The sequence below is a fragment of the Pelodiscus sinensis genome, chromosome 14, assembly GCF_052426305.1.
Source record: "Pelodiscus sinensis isolate ZL-2025 chromosome 14, ASM5242630v1, whole genome shotgun sequence".
NCBI classification, from domain to species: Eukaryota; Metazoa; Chordata; order Testudines; family Trionychidae; genus Pelodiscus; species Pelodiscus sinensis.
This window is the reverse complement of record NC_143065.1, coordinates 9888764-9910738: the sequence shown is the minus strand read 5'-3', so window position 1 is coordinate 9910738 and position 21975 is coordinate 9888764. Positions and strand designations below refer to the sequence as shown.

Here is a 21975-nt window from a genome sequence, read left to right as displayed (position 1 = left end):
GAGTGCAAACCGGTGACCACCCGAGCAACAGCATGAGGATTGTAGGACACTTCCTGGAGGCCAACAAAAGGAAAAAATGCCTCGTGGTGTCTACACTGGATGTTCATTGACAAAGGGAAAGGAAAAGTCTTATGGGTGGAAGCTTTTTGTTGTCAAAACTGGGTGTTTTTCACTACAGAAGTCGCAGTAGTGTGTTGTGTGTATGCTCTCACTGTTTTGTTGCCAAAAGGCAGTTTTTTGGTGACACAACTTGGTAGTGTAGATAAGGCCTAAAATTCCCAGGCCTGATGACCTCTATGTGGCTCAAAAGCTTGTCTTTTTACCAACAGAAGTTGTTCCAGTAAAATACATCACCTCACCCACTCTGTCCCTGAGAAAACACTGACTTATTCTGCGGAACTAAAATGCATATTGCAAGATTCAGACACTCCCAGTCTAAATTAGGGATGCGAATGGGTAACTGGTTTCTCTGGAACAGTCCCCTGCTCATGGCCTTCTGCCACTAGAGGACTGCTCCAGCCCTCATGCAGAGCCAGCAGCCCGCCCCAACAACCAGCCCCAAGTGGCTGGCAGCTGGGGTTGCTGCTCTAGCCAGGCTGGAGTGAGCTCCTGCCCAGGATCCTACTTAGGGTACGTCTAGACTACATGCCTCTGTCGCCAGAGGCACGTAGATTAGGCTACCAGACAAAGGAAAATGAAGCGGCGATTTAAATAATCGCCGCTTCATTTAAATTTACATGGCTGCCGCGCTGAGCCGACAAACAGCTGATCAGCTGTTTGTCGGCTCAGCGCGGCAGCCATGTAAATTTAAATGAAGCGGCGATTATTTAAATCGCCGCTTCATTCTCCTATGTCTGGTAGCCTAATCTACGTGCCTCTGGCGACAGAGGCATGTAGTCTAGATGTACCCTCAGTCAGTTAGCCAGTTTAACATCCCTTGTAAGCATCACACTTAGCAGGTAATGCATCCTGATCAGGGTTAACTGGCAGGGATAGATCCCACTGTGGGCAGTGGATGCTACAGCCTGGCTAGAGAGGGCACGGCCCAGATGCAGGGGGCAGAGGGCTGCTCCAGCCTGGCCGTGGTGGGCAGGTGGGCCCTCATGCTCTGGCAGATCCAAGTAAACTTAGACTACTTCTAACCATCTAATGTGTCAATCAGTTTGTTGTTAAAGGTGTCTAAAAATGGGGACTTTATAATCCTCCTTGGAAGACTGTTTCAGAGCTGAACTAGCTTATGCTTTGGTTTTGGTTCCTCAGTATAGTGGGTGGTTGGACTCTGGCTCTGGGTTTGACCTCAGGATGGCAGGCTTTGATTTCCCCGCATGGGGTCATGAAGCAATATTTACTGTCAGATGGGGTCTCAGTGCAGTGGAGTTGTTGAGAATTGCTGGATTCTGATTATCCTTTTCATAAACTCTAAAAATGGTGTGCATTTATTATTCATGAATAAAATGTCTCATCCCCCATTGCAACAGAAATGGAAATGTGCTCTCCTGTAGATCCAAAGAACTAATCTCCTTTTCAGGTTCTTGATATTGGACATAAGGATGTTAGAACATGGTAAGTGAATAATCGTGTAGTTGATACAAATTGTATTGACTACATGATTAGTCGATAAGGCTCTGCAGTTTAAGTGTAGTAGGAGACAAGCGTGCAGGCAGCTTGGCTCCTACTGCATTTAAACTGCAGAGGCGCAGCAGGGGTAGGTCCTACAGAGCCAGAGCTGCAGCAGTCCCAGACTTGCTCAGTCCTGGCTCGCATCAGGTCCAGCTGCCCTGTCTGTTGCCAGCCCCAGCCACTGTGAACAGAGGCTGCTCCAGCAGCAGCTCTTGTCTGCAGTGCCTGGAACCCATGAACAGGAGTTCCTGCCTTTTCTTCCCCCCCCCCCCCCACACACACACACTTTCTGCTTCTGATACAGAGGTAGCAAGGCAGGGGGAGCGAGTAGTTGAACTGACTACTTGATAAGCTTAGACTTTTCGAGTAGTTGACTATTTGACTACTCGCTTACATTCTTAATTGGAAATAGCAGTTATTGTCATTGTACATCTCTTGTCAGTGGTTCCCAATCTTTTTGATACCAGGGACTAGCAAACTTTTGGCAGACCGGTATTTTATTTGCATATTCAGCATGCTAATGAGGAATACACAAACATGCAAAGAAAATGTGGCTGGTCTGCTAAAATCCCAGCCTTCAAAGCCCTCCCCTGCCTCCCAGTGCCAGCCACTGATCCCAGAGTCCCCTGTACTCAACCCCACCCAGTGCCAGCCTCCATCCTTCAGAGCCACCCAGTGCATTCCCCCCCCATCCCAAATGCCTCAGTGCCAGTCCCTGCCTCCCACACACCACCAGACCCCAGTACTGGTCTCCTGTTTCCAGAGCCCTATTGCATCCAACCTTACCCCCAACTTCCCCTAGTGCCAGCCCCCAATATTAGCACTATCCTCAGAGCCCCCCAGTGCCAGCCATGCCCCATAACTCCCCCCACTATGAGCTCAGCCTCCAGTGTCCCCCAGCACTAGCGGTGCCTCTGGGGCCCCCAGTGCTGTTCTGCCCCCCTTACCTAGCCCTGTGCTGCTGCCCACGTGGCAGCAGCTCTGGGGGCTTGGGGCACAACTCCCAGTACTTCCCCTCCCGCCACAGCTGTTGGGAGAGGCATGTCCTGCTCTGCCTCTCAGCCAGTCAGCGCTGGGCAGGGGCGTGGTCTCCTCCTGGCCACAGAAGAGTGGTTCGCTGCGCAGCAGTCTCCTAGCCATGGGAGAGCGCTTCCCTGTGTGGTGGGAGGGCTGCACAGAGCGACTCCTGATGGCCCTCCTGCCACGCAGGAAAGTGCTCTTCTGCAGCTCGGAGGACACCTGCACCTGCCCGGTGCTGATTGGCTGAGAGATGGGGCAGGATGCACTTCTCCCAACCGCCGTGATGAGAGCCGTGTACCCCATCCCCATCACCACACTGTATTATGTGTCGAAATCATTTAAAGCTGAGCTACCCGTACTGATGTTCAAATTTTAGTCATTAATGGGGAGTCCCAAGCACTTGTGTGATTTTGCTGAGTTCTGTTGTATTTTGTTAGTGTTTAAATGGAGAAGGTTTGATTTCTTTTTTTTAACCCTGTGGTGTATACATGTAACTTATAAGCATCTTGGTTTTATTCAGCTCCTTTTATCTGAGGGTCTCAAAGCACTTCATAAATGAGCATTGCTAAATACACTTAATATCTCTACACCTTACTTTGTAAAGAAATTCAATAGAAATGTATGAACAACATTGCTGTAGAGATGGGCTATTGTATTCATTTGTCTTTCCTCTTGTATAATGAACTTTTGGGCTTTGTTAGTAATAGCAAACTAGCATTAGCTTAGTTTTAGTACTATATTTTAGCAGCGTTGCTTAGCAGTATCTGCCCAACATCCCAATATTGAATGTTGTACTTGAGATTCAATGTAGAAAATTACTGAAGGTGACAAGCTGTTAATTTGTATGAACCCTAGATAGTCCATCTTGGAAGTTGTCTGTTTGGTTAGCAGCTGGTATTTTCTTGATATGAAATATAAATTGATTTTATTTTTGAAATATCTTTTTTCTTTTTCTTTTTAGATTCTAAAAGGCCTGTCTTTATTGAGTTCTCCAGGACACAATCAACCACTGTGGAGATACATTAGGAGTCTGGAGATGGTGCCAAACGAAATTGATGTTTCTATGACTTGTTTAGTAACCTGACTCAGTGATACTTTTGGATATATATTTCTACTGTAAGGGAAGAGTACATATTCCCAATTCTGCCAGTTTACTGGCAGAGATTTTATATTCTAAGATCATGGACCACTCAAACAGGGAGAAGGATGAAAGGCAGCGGACAACAAAAGGAATGCCTGGAAGGAGTGGACATGGTTCTCGACCGAGTTCCGCTACATCTTCTGGTGTTCTTATGGTGGGACCCAACTTCAGAGTGGGCAAGAAGATAGGGTGTGGGAACTTCGGAGAGCTCAGACTAGGTAAGAATATAGTTATCTTGGTGGCTTGTGTTACAGGAGCTTGTATTTCATGTTTGGTGTCTTAAGATTTTAAGTTGGAAATTAATGCATATTTTAAATGCTTTTAAATTTAAATATTTTATTGTGGTGATAGAGCAAACTGATTCTGCAGAAGATGATGTAAGTTGAATGATAGGAGTGATTCTTACATGCTACAGTTTTCTTGCAACTACAGAGTTGCTTTTTCTCTCTGAATATTCAGGTATGTAATGTTTAGCTTTGTTTGTTTTGGAGTGCTTGCACCTACACAAATCCACAGCAAGTAGCAGCTTTGTATGCCTGAAAATGTGATTCTAAACAAGATTTATCAGGAAGCTTTTAGAAGTGTTCTCTATTGTACACCTTTAAAATCCATCTTGCCTGTTCTGAACAGTGTGTTTGCATCGTTGCAGAAGAAACATGCTGTTAATATGCTTACTCAGGTTAAGTAAAATTCATCCGAGGCAAAGGGACATATTCAATAAAAAATGTCACCTAATCTCTCTGTTTTAAAGCAAAATGTTTACTTCTGTTGGTAAGTTGTTAATGCTGAGATATTCCTATCCCTTTGGAGCCATGAGGCTCCATTCCTTAACTTAGAGCATGTATGATGGCAGTTTTTAGCCAAGAAGGCCTGAATGTAGCTTCTGGAACTTTTTTGTGTGGTGGGTGTGTGCGCATACGCACTAGAAGGGATGGCTCATCAGTGCTGTATGTTTTAAGAAGCTGAATAAGTGTCCTCCATGGCATTTCTAACTCCACTAAGTCTGGGACTGGAGGACTGACTGACTGACAACATAGTAGAAGCTCCATTTATTATGCTTATAGATAGTGCTATCTGGTCACCAAGAGATTACAAAGGTTCACAGATTCATTGAAGTGATAGAACTCCAGTCTGGTCGAGCATATTGGTGCTGTTCTACAGAAGCTCTACTCAGTGCCGTGAAATCTTCTCTCTGAGATGTTAAGGACACTTACAATGTGAGCTCTGACAAGTGGTGGAGCTCACATGTGGCTATATTAAAGGCAGACCTCTTTCCAGATGGGAACCTAAAGTGATACACTAGTTTCTCAAGTGGCTACATGAGTCCCTTCTCCCAAGGAAATTAGCTTTCATTCTTCTTTAGCTTTTCTCAGTGACTTGTGGTTTTGGATAAATAATACATTTTCATTTATTTTTAATGCTGATGCTTTTTTAATCTCCAGGCTTAAAATGTGGACAGTTTGCCCTTTGTCCTAGCAGAATGGTGTAAATTTACTGGAGGTTAAGAAATGCACTGTCTCACATGAAGTGGCCTGTGTGAATGTAAAAATTCTCTGTTACATGGTATGAATCTAAGAGTGCTTGTATTGAAATGTAAATTAGTCAGTGATGCATGGAATTTTTGGAGTCCATGGAATAAAATGAAAACACCAAATAAATTATAAAAGGCTAGGAGCAAGAATTAAACTTCATTTATCATTGGAGGAGAGGGGTAAGCAATGGGGAAAAGACTAGCCCAGCACATGAGTTTCAGGAGGAGGATTGTTTAGATCTTTTAAGAGCTATGTCAACTTGATGTCATCCATCCTTTTTTTTTTTTTTTTTTTCCCCCTAGTTCAAAAAATATTGATTAACCTTGAAATGAATGGAATCAGAAGAGAAGTACTGTAGATTTCTAGTTAGTTCAGACATGGCTAATCCCGGGGCTTTTTGTATCTGTCAGATAAGTTCTTTGCCAGAGAGAAGAGAACTTGTGAAACTAAATTTAGGATTTGGAAAATCATGTTACTATTTAAGCACCTTAAAACATTCTAGGCTAACAATTCCTGTTAGTGTTCCCAGTAGAAATAGGATGTGATAGAAAAACTGAGGGTTGTGGGCAGGAAGAGGAGGAAAAAGGTGGAAGGAGAGTGACAAAAAGATCTAGTGGCTCTTCAGTAAGCACAGTGTGCCAAACTTGATGGTTCTGTTAACATGTTGACTCACTTTTCTGATGGACTCCTCCTGGACACAGTAGTGGAAATCCTCTAGCCTTGTACTCCACCAGTGTCAGTGGAAGCAGAGTGGAGCCTGAACACCCTTTAAGGGGTCAGGTCCCTTCTCCACATCTCCTTTCTCACCCCATAGGGATGCAGCAGCAGTGAGAATCCTCTCCAGCACATGCCCAGTCTTTCCTGGAACTCCGTGACTTCCATTTACTCATGAAGGTTTGCAAAAGAGAAATGAAGAAAGTGACACTTCATGCAATTTGGAAGTGAGGCTGTGACTCCGACTCCAACCCCTCTGCGCTACCAGGAAACAATCCCTGGCCAGGGGGTTGCCAGAGGGATCCATCTCTTACAGGGGAAGAGCCCTGAGCTGCAACTTGATCCTCCTGTCATTGCCACCATTTCCTGGTCAGGAGGCCGATGATGACGACTGACACTACTCAGTAGTAAGCGCCTTCTTCCAAAGAGTGTAAGCGCCACAGAGCTATCAAGTACAGCAAGCAGCTTACTTCAGGGAAGCAGATGTCTGATGCTATTGACACCTCTCTGTCCTTTGGGCTTGAAATGACTCTTGCTATTACATTGTTGTGAAACCATGCTGGGGGGTGGGCAACACACTTTCTGGGTTCTGGGCAAGGTGGTGGGGGCCCTGGCTCCATGCTTGTGGGGCCAGGGTAGCCTGTCATCAGCAGTGGCCGGAGTGAGCTGTGGCCCCTCTCCCTAGGCAGCCCTTAGCACTGCTCTATGTGGGGCTTTAGCAGTGAATTCAAATGCCAAGGGCTCTGCCTGCTTCCACACTAGCGACAGCTGGAAGCCCCGTGCTCTTTTGAATCTCTGGGTCCTGGGGAACCCCCCCCCCCCCCCAGTTGGTGGGTCTGCACCATGCTTATCACCCACTCACGATGCTCCCGAGACTGTTCCAGCTCCATTTATTCCTGGGATTTAACCAAATTATGGTTCCAAAAGGCATCCAGCAGACACGTCTTCTCCATGGCACATGACAAATCAGACAACTTTTTCTTCACACATTTCATCCTGACACAACCCTCTACTCCAAACAGAAGGAAACAAGAGACCTAAGAAATCAAATGTGGATCTTTATCTGCACACTGCACAGGACAGCACCCAAGGCAAAGGTCAGAAGCAGTCACTAACTAAAACAGATGCTGATCATCACCAGATCAGCCACCTGACCTTACTGTGAAGCAACTGAGACTAGACTGGATCACACTGCAAGCTTCTGCTAGCCCACTTTGCCCCTTAGGAAACTCAGCCCATGACACACTCAGGCAGGACAAAGCAAATTTCTCTTCTTCAAACGTCAAGTTAAGAGATGCCTTAGGGTAAGACAAGTTCGTTGGAATTCATTCATCTGACAGTAGAAGCCAGAGCTAACCTGGACTGTATGTGCCTCACCACAGGCTCTACACCGTTAAGGGAGTTCCCTGATGAACCATTGAGAGTGGTGATGAAATACTACTTGGCTTCTCCCATGCAGGCCAGCAAACAGCCCACCTGCAATACAAGAGTCTAATACATTCTCTCCTCAAATACAGAGCACTCCAAAGGAGTCTAACTAGGGAATGGAATGTGGCCTATGCTCTTCCTGGCTTTTGAAATAGCTAGACCTCAGTCATAGAAGGAAACTTTCCCTACTAATTCCAAAGTGCAAGAGTGTGACCAACTCTGAAGAAATCCTGCTTGGGTATATGGATTTTTAGCTAACTACCGGTGAGTCTCTCATCTTGATCAAGGGAGGAGCCTTGAGGAATAGATAGGGTTTTTTTTTAAACTCTAGGGTCATACGGAAGCTTAATTTCATACAAAGTCCATGTGTCCTGGCTAGAGAACAAGGTGAACATCCCTGTCCTTTTGGAAGCATACTGTAGATGGTAAGGAGAGGTGAGAGGGATTTTCTAATGAGCACTTTCTGTTTCTTGAGTGACCCTAGATATGCTGCTCTGGCATAAGTAGAATCAATAAGAAATGGTTCCCTTATCTACTTTATGGAGGCACAGGCACTACTTGGAGATGGTTATTATCCAATTACACTGTTGAGAAACCTGCCTGTGGACCAAAGTCTAGATACAGAAATGTCAGATGAGCTCAGGATATCAGGGTTTCGATCTGTATTTCATTTTCAAGCAGCATATTTAAAAAAAACTCATGGATATTTGTGGCCTTTTGGCTTAACAAACAGCATAGCTGGATTTAATTCCATGCAATGTTGCATAATGTTGGTGTCAGCAATGCTTATGTATTGTATTCTTGTACTCCTATTGTAAACTGGGATTCTCAAGTGCTTTCCTACTACAAGTGCTTTCCTACTACAATTGGTTCTAAATCCTGCTGGAAAGGGATAGCAAGTGGGAGTTCCTCAAGGGTCTGTTTTGGGACCCGTACTGTTCAATATCTTCATCAATGATGTAGATATTGGGATAGAGAGTACGCTTATTAAGTTTGCAGATGATACCAAACTGGGTGGGGTTGCAACTTCTTTGGAGGATAGGGGCATAATTCAAAATGACCTTAGCAAGTTAGAGAAATGGTCAGAGGTAAACAGGATGAGGTTTAATAAAGAGAAATGCAAAGTGCTCCACTTAGGAAGGAACAATCAGTTCCATACATACAAGATGGGAAGCGACTGTCTAGGAAGGAGCATGGCGGAAAGGGATCTAGGGGTCATAGTGGACCACAAGTTGAATATGAGTCAACAGTGTGATGCTGTTGCAAAAAAAGCAAATATGATTTTAGGTTGTATCAACAGGTGTGTTGTAAGCAAAACTCGTGAAGTCATTCTGCCGCTCTACTCTGCACTAGTTAGGCCTCAGCTGGAGTACTGTGTCCAGTTCTGGGCGCCACATTTCAAGAAAGATGTGGAGAAATTGGAAAGGGTACAGAGAAGAGCGACAAGAATGATTAAAGGTTTAGAGAACATGACCTATGAAGCCAGGCTTCATGAACTGGGCTTGTTTAGTTTGGAAAAAAGAAGATTAAGGGGGGACATGAAAGCGGTTTTCAAATATCTAAAAGGGTGTCACAAGGAGGAAGGAGAAAATTTGTTCCTCTTGGTTTCTGAGGACAGGACAAGGAGTAATGGGCTTAAAGTGCAGCAGGGGAGGTTTAGATTGGACATTAGGAAAAAATTCCTAACTGTCAGGGTGGTCAAATATTGGAATAAATTGCCAAGGGAGGTGGTGGAATCTCCCTCTCTGGAGATATTTAAGAACAGGTTAGATAGACATCTGTCAGGGATGGTGTAGACGGAGCGTGGTCCTGCCTTGAGGGCGGGGGGCTGGACTCGATGACCTCTTGAGGTCCCTTCCAGTCCTATTATTCTATGATTCTATGATAAGTGTTACTACCTGATTGCCCAGGTTTAGGTACCTGTCAAAGAGTATGAGAACTTTGGGGCTATCTGTAGGAAAAACAAACTTACTGTTACCCCTGCATGGAGGATGAAAGTGCAGAGTTTTCCTGGCACTGCTAGAGAATGCATATCAGGACTAAAGCACTGGAGATGGGGTGTCAGAGGGCCCTGTTCAACTGCAACAGACCTGGAGTGCCAAAGTAGTGTGATCCCAGAAGCAGCTACATTGGAAGTTCAGGGATGTCATTGTGCAGCTGACTGCCCATAGGACAAACGTGCAGATCAGTGATCCAGCATCAGCAGGTAGTTCTCTAGGAGAGCTTGTGGTCTGTCTTCAGAAACAAATCACTAACACCAGTGTTTGAAACCTAGATGTCTCGTGGCATTAGTAACCTTGGGCACTTCTTTAGTTGGGGCATCAGCACTAGATTTAGGCATGTTAGTCATTTATAGAGCCAGTAAGTGATGTCACACCAAATGATTCATAGATTTCAAGACCAGTGTGAGGACACTATTAAATATTTGTTCCCTAAGGAGGTGATTATAAACTCTGATGATCATCCCTTAACCTACTCTTTGCTTAACTACATCGATCGAGCTCCTTGATCCAACACTGAGGCATGTTTTCCAGTAACTTAATCATTCTTGTGACTCTTCTCTGAATACTTCTCCATTTATCAACAGCCTTCTAGAATTGTGGGTATCAAAACTGGATACAGCAGTGCACCAGTTTCAAATAAGAGGTAAAATAATCTCTGCCTCCTACCTGGAATTTCCCATCTATGTGCCTTATGATCGCATTAGTTCTTTTGGCCATACCATCTCACTGATAGGGTTGCCAGATGATTGTACAAAATTCTGAACTCCCCACCCCCCAAAAAAACTGGGAAAAAATTCTGTGGGGGGGGGGGCGAGAGAGGGGAGACCAAAGTTGTCAAACAGGGGAAAAAAAACAAAACCATAACAGAATTGTGAAACAAAAACAAAGAAATTTTTTTAAAGGATGCTGTCCCTTTAAGACGGCCACCATCTTGGGTGCCATTTTTAAAACCCTGCAGCTCCCTGCTCCAACCTGGTAAGCACAAGGGGCTGGGGGGAGATCGCAGGAGCAGCTTCGTGAGCCACACTTTTGGGGGTCGAGCTGCATGTGGCTTGCAAGCCGCAGGTTGGCCACGTCTGGTGTTGAGGGAGGCATCACGTGGCCAGCTCCCGGGTTTCTGCTGGTCACGTGGGCCAGAGTAGTGTGTGCTCTGCTCCCAGCCTGGTGCTCCCCTAGTGTGGCGCCCAGCAAGTGCCCCCTTTAACCCCCCTCACTACAACTCTTCTGCCCTCCTCACTCACCTGCCCCCACCAGATGCAGCAGGGGAAAATTGTCTTCCGTTCGATGGAAACAGGAAATACCAGACATTTCACATGTCCAGTATTTCCTGTTTTTTTGTTGTTGTTTTTTTTACTGGATGGAGCCCGCAAATACCGGACTGTCCAGGTGAATACCGGACACCTGGCAACCCTACTCACTGAGAGCTTGTTGATTATCCACCACAGCCTCCAAGTCTTGAGTGACTGCTTCTCAGGATTGAGTCCTCCATACTGTAAGTATGGCCAAGATTCTTTGTTCCTAGATGTACGTGTTTACACTGTCATATTAAAACTCTGGTTTTTGATCCCAACTTGCCAGAAGATTGCTGTATCAGTGACTTGTCTTTATTTGCCACTCCCCCATTTTTGGTTCATCTGCAGTCTTTATCTGTGTGTTTTTTCTAAGTCGCTAATAAAAACGTTAAGTAGCATAAGGGCCAAGAACCAATTTCCTACTGGAAACACATTTTGAGATCTATCAGTTACCTGGCTTTTAACCCATTTGATTTATGCCATGTTAATTTTGTCATTCTAGTTTTTAATCTGTCACATGATACCAAGTATCTAAATCAAACTTTTATAAAAATCAAGTTAATTTGATTCAGGTAGGGTCCATTTTCTATAAACTCTGCTAATCAGCATTAATTAATTTCCTTTAATTCATACCTGTTCGGGGAGCATGTGTAAATGGTCACAGCCCAAGACAGGTGGATACCTCTCAAGGCTATTCTACACATCAGCTTGCTGGAACTTAGGGCAGTGAGATTTGTTGCTAATTGCTACCGTTGATTGGGGCAAACGCATAAAGATCATGATGGACAACATATGCACATTCTATATCTGCTGACAAGGTTGTACCTGACTGCATATTTCAGCAATGGGGCATCTTGTTGTGGCCTGGAACAAGAAATGTACACAGGTCTTCTCCAGACACGGGCTGTATCTCCAGTGCTTGTGGGGATGTTTTCTTCTTCCCTAGTCATCGGGTCTTCTGTATGCATTCCTGCCAACTCCCCTAATATCCAAAGTTCTGATCTTGATAAAGACAAGGCCAGGGTTATTCTTAGAATAATAGTCCCAACATGGTTCAGACAGATGCGGTTCCCTTACATCATTCAGTTGGCTACTTGCTCACCAGATATTCTCCAGACTGCCCCTTACCTTCTTTCCCAAGGAAGTGAGTAGGTCCTTCACCTCAGTCTGTGTTCTTTGCCTCAAAGCGTGGCTGATAGTTAGTTCTCAGGATTAGAAACAGAAGTGGTAAAGAGAATAGTATTTCCCAGCAGAAAAGTCACTGAAGATTCAGCAGTGACCTTAGAATTTAATATCTTAGTGTTTAATATCTTCATTGCTGTCAGATGCTAACGGCGCTCAATATCTGGCAGCTGTTTCCCAATAGAGTTTTTCCATATTTGCTCCCCCAATGACAGTGAGGTTCCTCAAGGGAATTGGAAGATGCTTTCCCTAGGTCAAGTGGCCTATCCCAACATTAGACCTGAGTTTTTCTTAAATGTTTTACAAGACCCAGTTTAAGCCAATGGCTACCTGCTTCCACTTGTATTTTTTAGTGAAGATGGCTTTCCTGGTAGTCATGTCTACTTGATGAGTTGGAAGTAGGAGCCCTTACGGCATGCCCCATGCCAATAGGATATTTTTCAAAAACAATGACAGCACTTTGAGCATACATCTTCTAGCCTTTACCCTAAACCTCAAGTAGTAAGAAAGAGCTGCTACTTTAGTCCCACCAAGTTAAAAAGGTCAGAGCCCTCATGACACTGTGTAATCTTCCAGAAAGTCTTCCAAGTCCTTCGTGCATCTGTGTTCTAGTACACACTGACTTGTATTGAGCAAAGTGATGTTTTGGCATTGTTAATTAACTAATCCAGACACCTAAAACTAATTACACATTTGTCTAGGAAGTAATATTTGTTGAATGGACCATAAACTGGACACTGAATTGGAGAGTACGCTTATACAATTTGGGGTTGATTGCTAGCATTTTATTGGACAGAACTGGAATTCAAATGACTTCAACAAATTAGAAAGCTGGCTAGCAATGAAAGAGGAAATTCAATGAAGTGCAAAGTACACCACTTAGAAAGGACAATCAAATCCCCACCTTTAAAATGGGGAATAATTGACTTAGTGGTAGTGCTCTTGAAAAGGATCTGGGGATTATAGTTTCACTTACTGAATGAGCCAACAATGTGCTACCATTGTGAGAAGTGCTAATACCATTCTGGGGTGTATTAACAGGGAGGGCTGCCATATGTAAAAAACAGGAGGTGATAGCACTGCAGTACTCTGCGTTGGTGAGGCCTCAGTTGAAATATTGCGTTTATTTATGGGAACCACACTGTGGGAAAGAGATGGGGAAACTGAAGAGTCCGGAGGAGAGTAACACAAGCAATGAAAGCTTTAGAAAACCTGACATGAGGAAAGTTTTATTTAAAAAAAAAAAAGCAAAACAAAAAACCTCAAAACAACAATTAAAAAGGAGCATGTGTCGTCTTAAGGAAAGATGACTGGGATCCAGTAAGTTTTGAAATGTGTTAAGGGCTATTACGAAGATGTTGATCACTTGTTCTCCATGTCTACTGGCCCGAGGAGAAAAACTAATGGACTTAAACTGTGGCAGGAGACATCAAGATTAAATATAGTCTCTAGCTATAATGATTAGATGAGCTCTGGAATAGGTTTGAGAATACCCATTTGCAGAGGTTTTCAAGAAAATACCTGTCAGGGATGGTATAGGTTTAGTTGGCCTGTCAGCACAAGGAGCCAGACTTGATGACTTCTCAAGGCCCCTTCCAGCCCTACATTCCTGTGATGCTAAATTATGCCCTAGGACAAGGTGGTGTTTTTTTTTGTTTTTTTGTTTTTGTTTTTGTTCTAGAACATGTTTGTAGAATGTCTTGGCTAGTATTTACCAATTGGCAATTAAACAGTTAAAACAGGACCAGAAACTCTAAACTAGGTATGGCTTTAGAGTAGGGGTGTGAATGGGTAATCTGCTAACTGGTTATCCAGGAGAGGCCCCCTGCCTGCTGCTCCACCCCAGAAGGGTTGCTGGCTTCCAGCCCGTGTGGGCTGAGAGCTGGCAGTCCCTCTCAGCTGCTGCTTCTAACCCCATGCAGGCTAGAAGCTGTCAGTCTAATGCGGAGCCAGAAGCAGCCGGGTGGTGCAGGGTCCACTCTATGCCCTGCCTGCTTCCTCTCCTTCCCCCCCCCCCCCCCCCCCATTTAATCAGTTAAGCTCAACATTTAACTGAACTAATGGAATTTTGCATCCCTACTTCAGAGACCAGGATCTCATTGGCACATGATAACCGGAGAGGGAAGGTGTCTTGAACTCTAGTTCTCAACCCTCTGCAATTTCCCCTCTGTTGAAGGGTATTTTGATGCAGGAATATCCATTTTGCCTTGGTCCCATCTGGACTACTTCTGTGGCATGCTGAAGTGAGATGTCATGATGCATATACAGTGCTAACAGAAGGCCGATACATTTTTAAATTAAGCCTGGGTCTAGCTATACTAAATAAAACAGATAGGAAACTTTCAACTTTCATAACTTGCTCAAATCTGAACCAGTTTTGGTGACTGAGGGCCATTATTGGGTCAAATTTTAAGTTTCTGCTGCTAGCCATGGCTCTAGGAGAGCTCTTTTTTTAAATGGTAACTAAATGATGATGGCTTCTACTTCTTTTGTAATATTGGAACCAATTGTTGGGTCACATGTCAAACTAAACAGCACTCAGCTTGCATAGCTTGGTGTCCCTTAAAATTACAGGTGGTTAGTGTTTACCCACCATGCAAATGTGGAGTGGGATTGGTCAGCTAGATGGCTGTTCTTCCTGTAATAGTTGTACATATCTGGAGAGAGATGTGCTTGTACACTGTTAGGAGTGAGCAGGGTAGGCGTATCTATTAAGAAGCTTTTCCAAATGAATGCTACTAGCCTATTAAAGAAATCATTTTTAATTTTAAAATTGTATAGCTCATTTTGTGAAGCTGAATACAGCAAAAAGTGATGCCGGCTTAAGCCAGCTCCCCATGCATTCAGGCTTTAGAGGAGCCTTATGTGGAGGTGCCTGTCCCCCCACTCTGCCTCTAATACAGAGGCAGCAGTGTGGGGGAAGGGGGATAGGCAGGAGCTGGTGCATGCAAGGAGTCAGCTTTCAAGTCTGCTCCCAGTGCATATTGGCTTCTGCTTAGCCTCTTCCGCCCCCCCCCCCCCGCGCCCTACCCCCGCTGCTGCCTGTGATAGAGACAGCAATGGGGAGGGGGGAATGGAGCTGATGCTCAGGGCTGGCTCCCCATGAGCACAGGCTCCTGCTTGCTTCCCCTCTCCCCTGGTGTATAAATATGTAACACGTAAAAAATTCATCAGTTACACGTTTACATAAATACACGCATTTTAATATCCTTAATTTGGATCTGTCTAAATGCTAAATCATTTTGCCCATCTAGGCTGAAGGATGCCCTTGAGAGAGAGTTTATTTTAAAAAAACTATAGGGTTGTAAAGCATAGATGTCAGAACAGCAATCAGGCACCATGTTAGAAAAGTTGGATCATTTCTCCCTTGCACGGCATATGAATCCCACATCTGATCCAGTCTATAAAAGGGACAGGTTTAAAAAAACTGTCCCAGATTAAGGCATCAGAGATGGTTTTGGAACAAACGGATACATTTTAAACAGCATTAAGTCATCAGGATCAGCTGGTATTCACCTAAGAAGGAACTCTTGTGCAGCGAAATAGCAGAACTACTAACTTGTTTGTAACCGACCACTTAAATCAGCCTTTATCAGCTGGCTGGAGGATGGATAACGTAATGTATGTTTTTAAAAAAGGCTCCAGGGTAATCCTGGTAATTTAAGACCAATGTGCCCAGATTCAGTGCCAGGCAAATTGGTTGAAGCTGTAATAAAGACAAGAGAGATCATACATATAGATCAATGTCATTGGTTGGAAGAATCAACATGACTTTTGTAAAGGGAAATCATGCCTCATTGATCTATTACCTTTGGGGGGATCAACAAGCATATGTAAAAAGGTGACCCAGTGGACACAATATATTTGATTTGCAGAGAGCCTTCGACAAGGTCCTTCATCAAAGCCTCATAAGCAAAGTGAGCAGTCATGGGATAGAAGGGACGGCGGTCTTATGGATCAATAACTGTTTAAAAGCTAGGAAACATTGAGTAGGAATAAAGGGCCAGTTTTCACAGTGGAGAAAGGCAAATATCAGGGTCCCACAAAGATCTATATTGGGATCTGTGGCAAAATTTTGCGGATGATATAAAATTTCTTAAGATAGTTAAGTCCAAAGCTGTGTCTACGAAGAGTTACAAAGGGATCTGATAAAACTGGGTGACTAATTTCATGTGACATTTTCTTGTATATTCTTCACAATACATGAACTAGGGTCACCCAGTGAAATTAGTGGGCAGCAGGTTTAAAATAAACATAAGGAAGTACTACTTCATGGGATGCACAGTCAGTCTGTGCAATTCCTTGCTAAGTCATGTTGGGAAGGCCAGAATTATAACTGAGTTCAAATAGGAATTATCTTCCATTAATTTTTCTAATCTTATTAATGGCTGTTAGCCAATATGGTCAGGTATGCAACCTCATGCTCCAAGTGTCCCTAAACTTCTGACTGCCAGAAGAAGGTACTAGATGACGGGATGGCTCTCTCAATTTCCTTCTGTTCATTCATTCTGAAGCATCTGGCACTGACTACTGTCAGAGTGCAGGGTTGGACTCAGTATGGCCAGTCTTATGATATGATTCCATGACAGGTTTACGTGTCTGCCTGTTAGCATTTAACTGGTTTGCAATGAAAAAATGGCCTTCAGATTATTTTCTCTCCATGAGAATTGTAGGACATCTACATGGCTCTGTACACATTTTTAAAAAGACTGTACTTTGATTATGCACCATTTCTGAACAATGTTTACAAGTTTGATCACCTCACTACAACCCTTTAGCTATTCTCCCCCCCACTTCCCAATTCCAGTTGGAATTTATAGTGATTTCAGAATTTTCAGATCCTTTCTAAGACCATGAGAAGGACTGGAGAAGTTAGTCCTACGTCCTGGTCTCAGATAGCTTTACTGATGTTCAATAGTTATATTGCTCAGTCTAATCTCAGAGGGATCACTTGTATTAGGGCCTATAGTTTCAGGAGTAATGCAAACAGTCTCTACCCAAAGAGTGCGTAATCTAAATCTCTCAAACATTTTAAATACTTAATTGTTTGTTGCTGTTTACTTCCTACTTAGCCACACAATTTATTTGTGTAGTCATTTCTAGTGTTCAGACCATGGAAATCAATAACTAATTTGTATTAAATATTAAAATTTAATACTTTGCAAAAACTGTAGAAATCCATCTACAACGATTATGCTATTTGTATTTTTCAGACTGGTGCTTTCAGTCCATCTCTGATATGCCTCATGGCTTTTTTCTAAGATTTCCTTCCTGTCAGGTTCTTTAATTGCGTTCTGAAATGGTCAAATTTGGGTAGCAATTCAGTCAGTCTTCTGAGGAAAACTTGAATCTGAGTTTTTTAGCTTCTACTTCCCTTGTGCCAGTTGCAAGTACAGTAAAACCTGTGGTATCCGGCACACTTGGGGATTAGGGCATTCCGGTTATCTAAACATTCTGGTTATCTGAGGGTCCCATCAACCTAGGAAAAACCAATGGACAATAATAGTAAAACTCATGTTTTTAATATTGGTAGTTTTGTAGTTTCAGGCAGTTGGTCTCACATTTCTATTTTGAGTTAAAGATGATTAGTACTTAATTTTTTATTTAAGACTATCATGGTAAACCAAGCCAGGCCTGTGTACCAGAAGATGTGACAGTATTGTGGCTGGTGGCAATGCCGGTTAACAGTGCTGGATAACAAAGGTTTCACTGTAAGAAATAGCAGTATTCTTCCAGTCCTGAGAAGATGAAAATGTAGCAATTTAAATAAAGACTATTTAATGCACTATTGAAAAATAATCATTGTTTTAAACTAGGTCGTGGATCTCTAAATCTAATTTTAAAATCTGTGCTAGTGCAACTCTAAAATCTACATATTAAGCATCAACCCAAACATTGAAAACACACTGATCTTGTGAACACTTGAACAGGTCTGTAGCTTTAGTTACATGATCCATTGACTGCACACTGGGTAGTCCTACTGAAATGTTAAGTGTTTGCAGTGTCATGGAGCTAAACGTTCATTATTCATAATTAATGTTGCATGTTACCTTCTTTGGAGAGCTCTGCTATATCTATGTATCCCCATAGTTCACACTGCAGTGCAATGTAAATGTAGCCACAATAGAGCCTTTACACTTAATTTTGTGCTGCTCTTTTTTTAATCGGGAGAACACTATACAAATGTATTTAGTAGGGGTGTTAAATTGTGTTTAATCAACAAATGGACTAGTCAATGGAATTTCTGTTGACTAGTCGATAAGGGGGGAAACTGCAGAGCAGCAGTGGGGTTAGCTCCCAGCCCCGGGAGCTAACCCCACTGCCCTTCTGCTTTTTAAATGTATTCGTAGCAGCGGCTCTTAATACATTTAAAAAGCAGAAGTGCAGCAGTGGGAGGACTGGGCACGAACCAGGAATCAACTGTCCCAGCTTGCACCTAGTTCCCCACTACACCTCTGCCTCCCCTGCCCTCTGCAGAGATGGTGCTGGGGGAAACCAGCTTTTAAGCTGGCTCGCCCCAGTACCGGCTCCTGATCCTGCTGATTGAGTCACTAGTTGACTATGTGATAAGCTTAGGCTTATTGGATAGTCGACTAGTCGCTTACATCTCTAATGTTTAGGCAATTAACTGACATTATTCAGATTTCTAATTGTTATTGGTTTTATTTTAGATGACCATGACTAATGCATATCTTAATTCCTAGATTAATTTTTTACTTGTAATTTGTCAAGCTCTGTTTGGATGGAAATTCCAATTCAATTAAATGTATAAAAACAATATATTAAAAGTTTTACTTAAGAAAAAAGTGTAAGATTTTTTTTTTATTATCACAAACTTATCAGGTTGTTACACCATATTTTACATGTAAAACTTATCAGACAAGGGTAGTACAGTATCTGTAGTTAGTGAATTGAACTTGTTTTGGGTTGCCAAGTCATTAGTTCTAAAACCTTAAGTTTTAGATCTCTCCCTCTCATCTATTTTATTCTTAGACTGGAAGAGGAAGACAAGCTTTTCTGCTTTTTCTACTCTCATTGGTTTCTTAACTTTGAATGAACTAGCCATTGAGCTAAAATAGCTGAATAAACTGAAATCAAGAAAATATTCACTGCAGTTGCAGAAGAGGCTAACTTCTGTTAAAAGCTGATTTAGCTCTTCAGCAGCCTCTGGTTCAAGATGCTTAGTCAGGGTCTTCCACCAGTTCAGTGGTTTAACTTTTAGTTAAATGGGAGCAGATGCATATTGGTTAACATTTGCAATAGATGATCGTATCCTTAGGTTTAATATCAGCTGTCATATTCTTATTTTAATTTTAAATGGGTTTCTTTTCTAAAAAGCCTTTTATAAGAAAAAATCAAATTTAACTAAAAATTTCATTTGGTTAAAAACCATTATCTCCCCTAAATTAGTCCAGACTGTTACTGGTGTAGCCTGGTGAGCTATAATACTTACTATGGATTATGAGTAATTGTACCTAGGTTTGGTTTGTTCATGGTACTGTCTGAATTGCTCATAGGTTTTTATCATGCACAATTCCTGAGGCTAGCAATACTGTCTGTCATACTTGTGATACTGAAAATCTTTCTCTCTTTCACAGGGAAAAATCTCTATACCAATGAATATGTAGCAATCAAACTGGTGAGTAGAACTTAATGGTTATATACCTAAAAATATTTTGACCATTGCAAATATCATGCATGGGGGCAGCTTTTTCATCCTACGTTTATTTTTACTGTATTCTGGTTGAACAGAAGCGAGGTCGTCCTGGGCGAGGGTAGTATGTTGATAGAGAGCAAGACTTTTCAGTTAGAATAGATATTTTGAGAATTTTGAAGCATAGCTGTGACACCTTTCTTAAACTGGAACAATGGTGTAGAGGATATCACATAGAGAATGGTGCTAACTCTTGGGTTATCGTGTATATGCTCAAAAGTTGCCATCTTAGACTAGATGGTGTCCATGATTGTGTTGCCTCAGCATTATTGTTTTAAAGATTGCAAGCCTGTTAGGGCAAATATTTTGCCTTTGTACAGCACTTAACACATTGACCACTGGCAGAAACACATGAGCTAGCTTTTTGATTCCATAAAAACCCAAGATGTATATCTTGAAAACAAAAAAGACAACCAGAAAGTTCTCAGTCCCCAAAGCAAATAAATGTTGTTAAAACAGAAATTGCTTTTTTTATTCAAGAAAAACACATTGAAGCTATTCTAAAACTTTAGTTGTCTGTCTTTACAGTTAATTCCTGAACAGTGTCTGAGTAAGCCACAAGTTCACCCAGACCGTGTGAGAAGCTGCCTATTTTGTGTGCAGTGTGCAGGTTCCTGATCTTTGTCAGACTCCAAGAGAACAGGTTAAAAGATGGAGCCTTGCACAGCTTGATCTCGATAGCCTTTGTGAGCCATGAAGGAGGAAGCAGGGGAAAATCTCAGTTTGAGGACACTTTTTTTGACAAGGCGCAACTCCAAAACTTTGGTGCTGTCCCCTAAATCTATTAAATGACAATGACATGAGTTTGCTAGAGGGGACGTAACCTCGTCTGCCACATCATCCAAGAGTTCTGTTTGCTTCCAGCTGAATTTGAGGTGTGCCCAAAACTGAGGATCACAGTGCTCCTTGGATTACTTGCCCCTTCATCCAGACCGCCTTATGTGTTCATAGTCAGGTGGCAAACTATGGAGGATTAATTACAATAAAAACATGTGAAGATGGCTGGACTCTGTCCTTCAGCGGTATGCAATTGACTTTTGGGAATCTGAGTAAAGAGTGAGTGCTTGTACGTGTCCAGTATTGCATGCTTCAGCAGAGACCGTGCTCAATTCCTCTACAAGGCCTGTGCTACCCTTAGCTAACATCGCACAACACTTTAATTAGGGAAGAGTTGACACAGGAGACTCAATTGAAACTGTACCTGAAGCAGGTCCTAAATGATTTTCTTTAGACATTTGAACAAAGTTTGACTCTACCAATTTCAACTTCCATCTGTGTAACACTTAAAGAGCCTTCATTGGATATTTTTATAAACCAACACATGAACCAAATTTTTAAAATCAGAGATGGTTGAATATTGTAAGTTACTCACTTTGGGATATTTAAGGGGTTCAGCATGGAAGACTCCAATATGAGATGGTTTTTATTGGGCAGCTCACAGTGCTTGCTGCCAGCAAGGCCATATGCTTATACATATGCTTATACAATTACGGTGCTGGTTAAACCAGCAAAATGTGGTTTTAAATTAGCTTAAACTGATGTTAGTGATGATCAAAAAGGCCATGCGGACTGCCAGTGATCCAGTGGTTGTGCCTTGTATATTGCTGGTGGTGTGTGTTCTAGAGAATATGCTTACAGGGCTGTGACTGTTTCTCAGATAGGGTCATACAAGTAGGAGCATCTTTCAGTGGAAGTTTGTCTTCTCTTTTCTGGGACTTCAAGTATTGAAAGAGGTGTATTGTCTAAAATTAGAACTTCTTCCTAAGTGAGATAATGTTCTTATAGTAGTGTCTATTGTTATGTCCACTGTTCATTTAGATGACCACTAATAGTCCATTCTTGTGTTAGATTATTATGTGCAGTTGAACTGTTTGGGTGGCAGTGGGTTGGCGTAAAATTTGAAAAATGTCCATAGACATTAAATTGTATTTAAATGTGACCATTATTTCATCCTTCTCTGGTTGCAGGAACCAATAAAATCCCGTGCCCCACAACTTCATTTAGAGTACAGGTTTTATAAACAGCTTGGCAGTGCAGGTGAGTCCTTCCTTTCATCTCATACAGAAAGCATATGGCTGGTTTGAAAGCAAGTGTTACTGTAACAATGAACCATTTGTGACATGGGAGTGTCATTTGAAAACTTTACATGGGGCAAATGAGTCACTCCTACCAAGAGAAAAGACTTTATTGGAATGGTAATTTAACAGCATAAGTCCTATGACATTAAAACCTTGTAAACATTAAGTGACCCACACCCTCCTCTTCTGTCATCTGGGCTGTTCAACGACTGATAATTTTTATACTTGGTGAATTTGATAACTGCTGATGA

General features: G+C 42.5%; 1 protein-coding gene across 9 annotated transcripts in view; it reads left to right on the top strand.

Annotated features, from left to right (window-relative positions):
- Positions 1 to 21975, top strand: part of CSNK1G1 (casein kinase 1 gamma 1) — a 160587-nt gene that overhangs the window by 61333 nt on the left and 77279 nt on the right. For 8 of the 9 annotated variants that reach the window (XM_075897483.2, XM_075897479.2, XM_075897485.2 and 5 more), the window contains 3 exons: positions 3602 to 3999; positions 19531 to 19571; positions 21614 to 21683. In XM_075897483.2, the coding sequence (XP_075753598.1) occupies positions 3822 to 3999; positions 19531 to 19571; positions 21614 to 21683 (289 nt within the window). In that variant the 5' untranslated portion in view covers positions 3602 to 3821. The remainder of the gene's footprint in view (positions 1 to 3601; positions 4000 to 19530; positions 19572 to 21613; positions 21684 to 21975) is intronic. The other variant, XM_089781950.1, reaches the window with a different exon arrangement.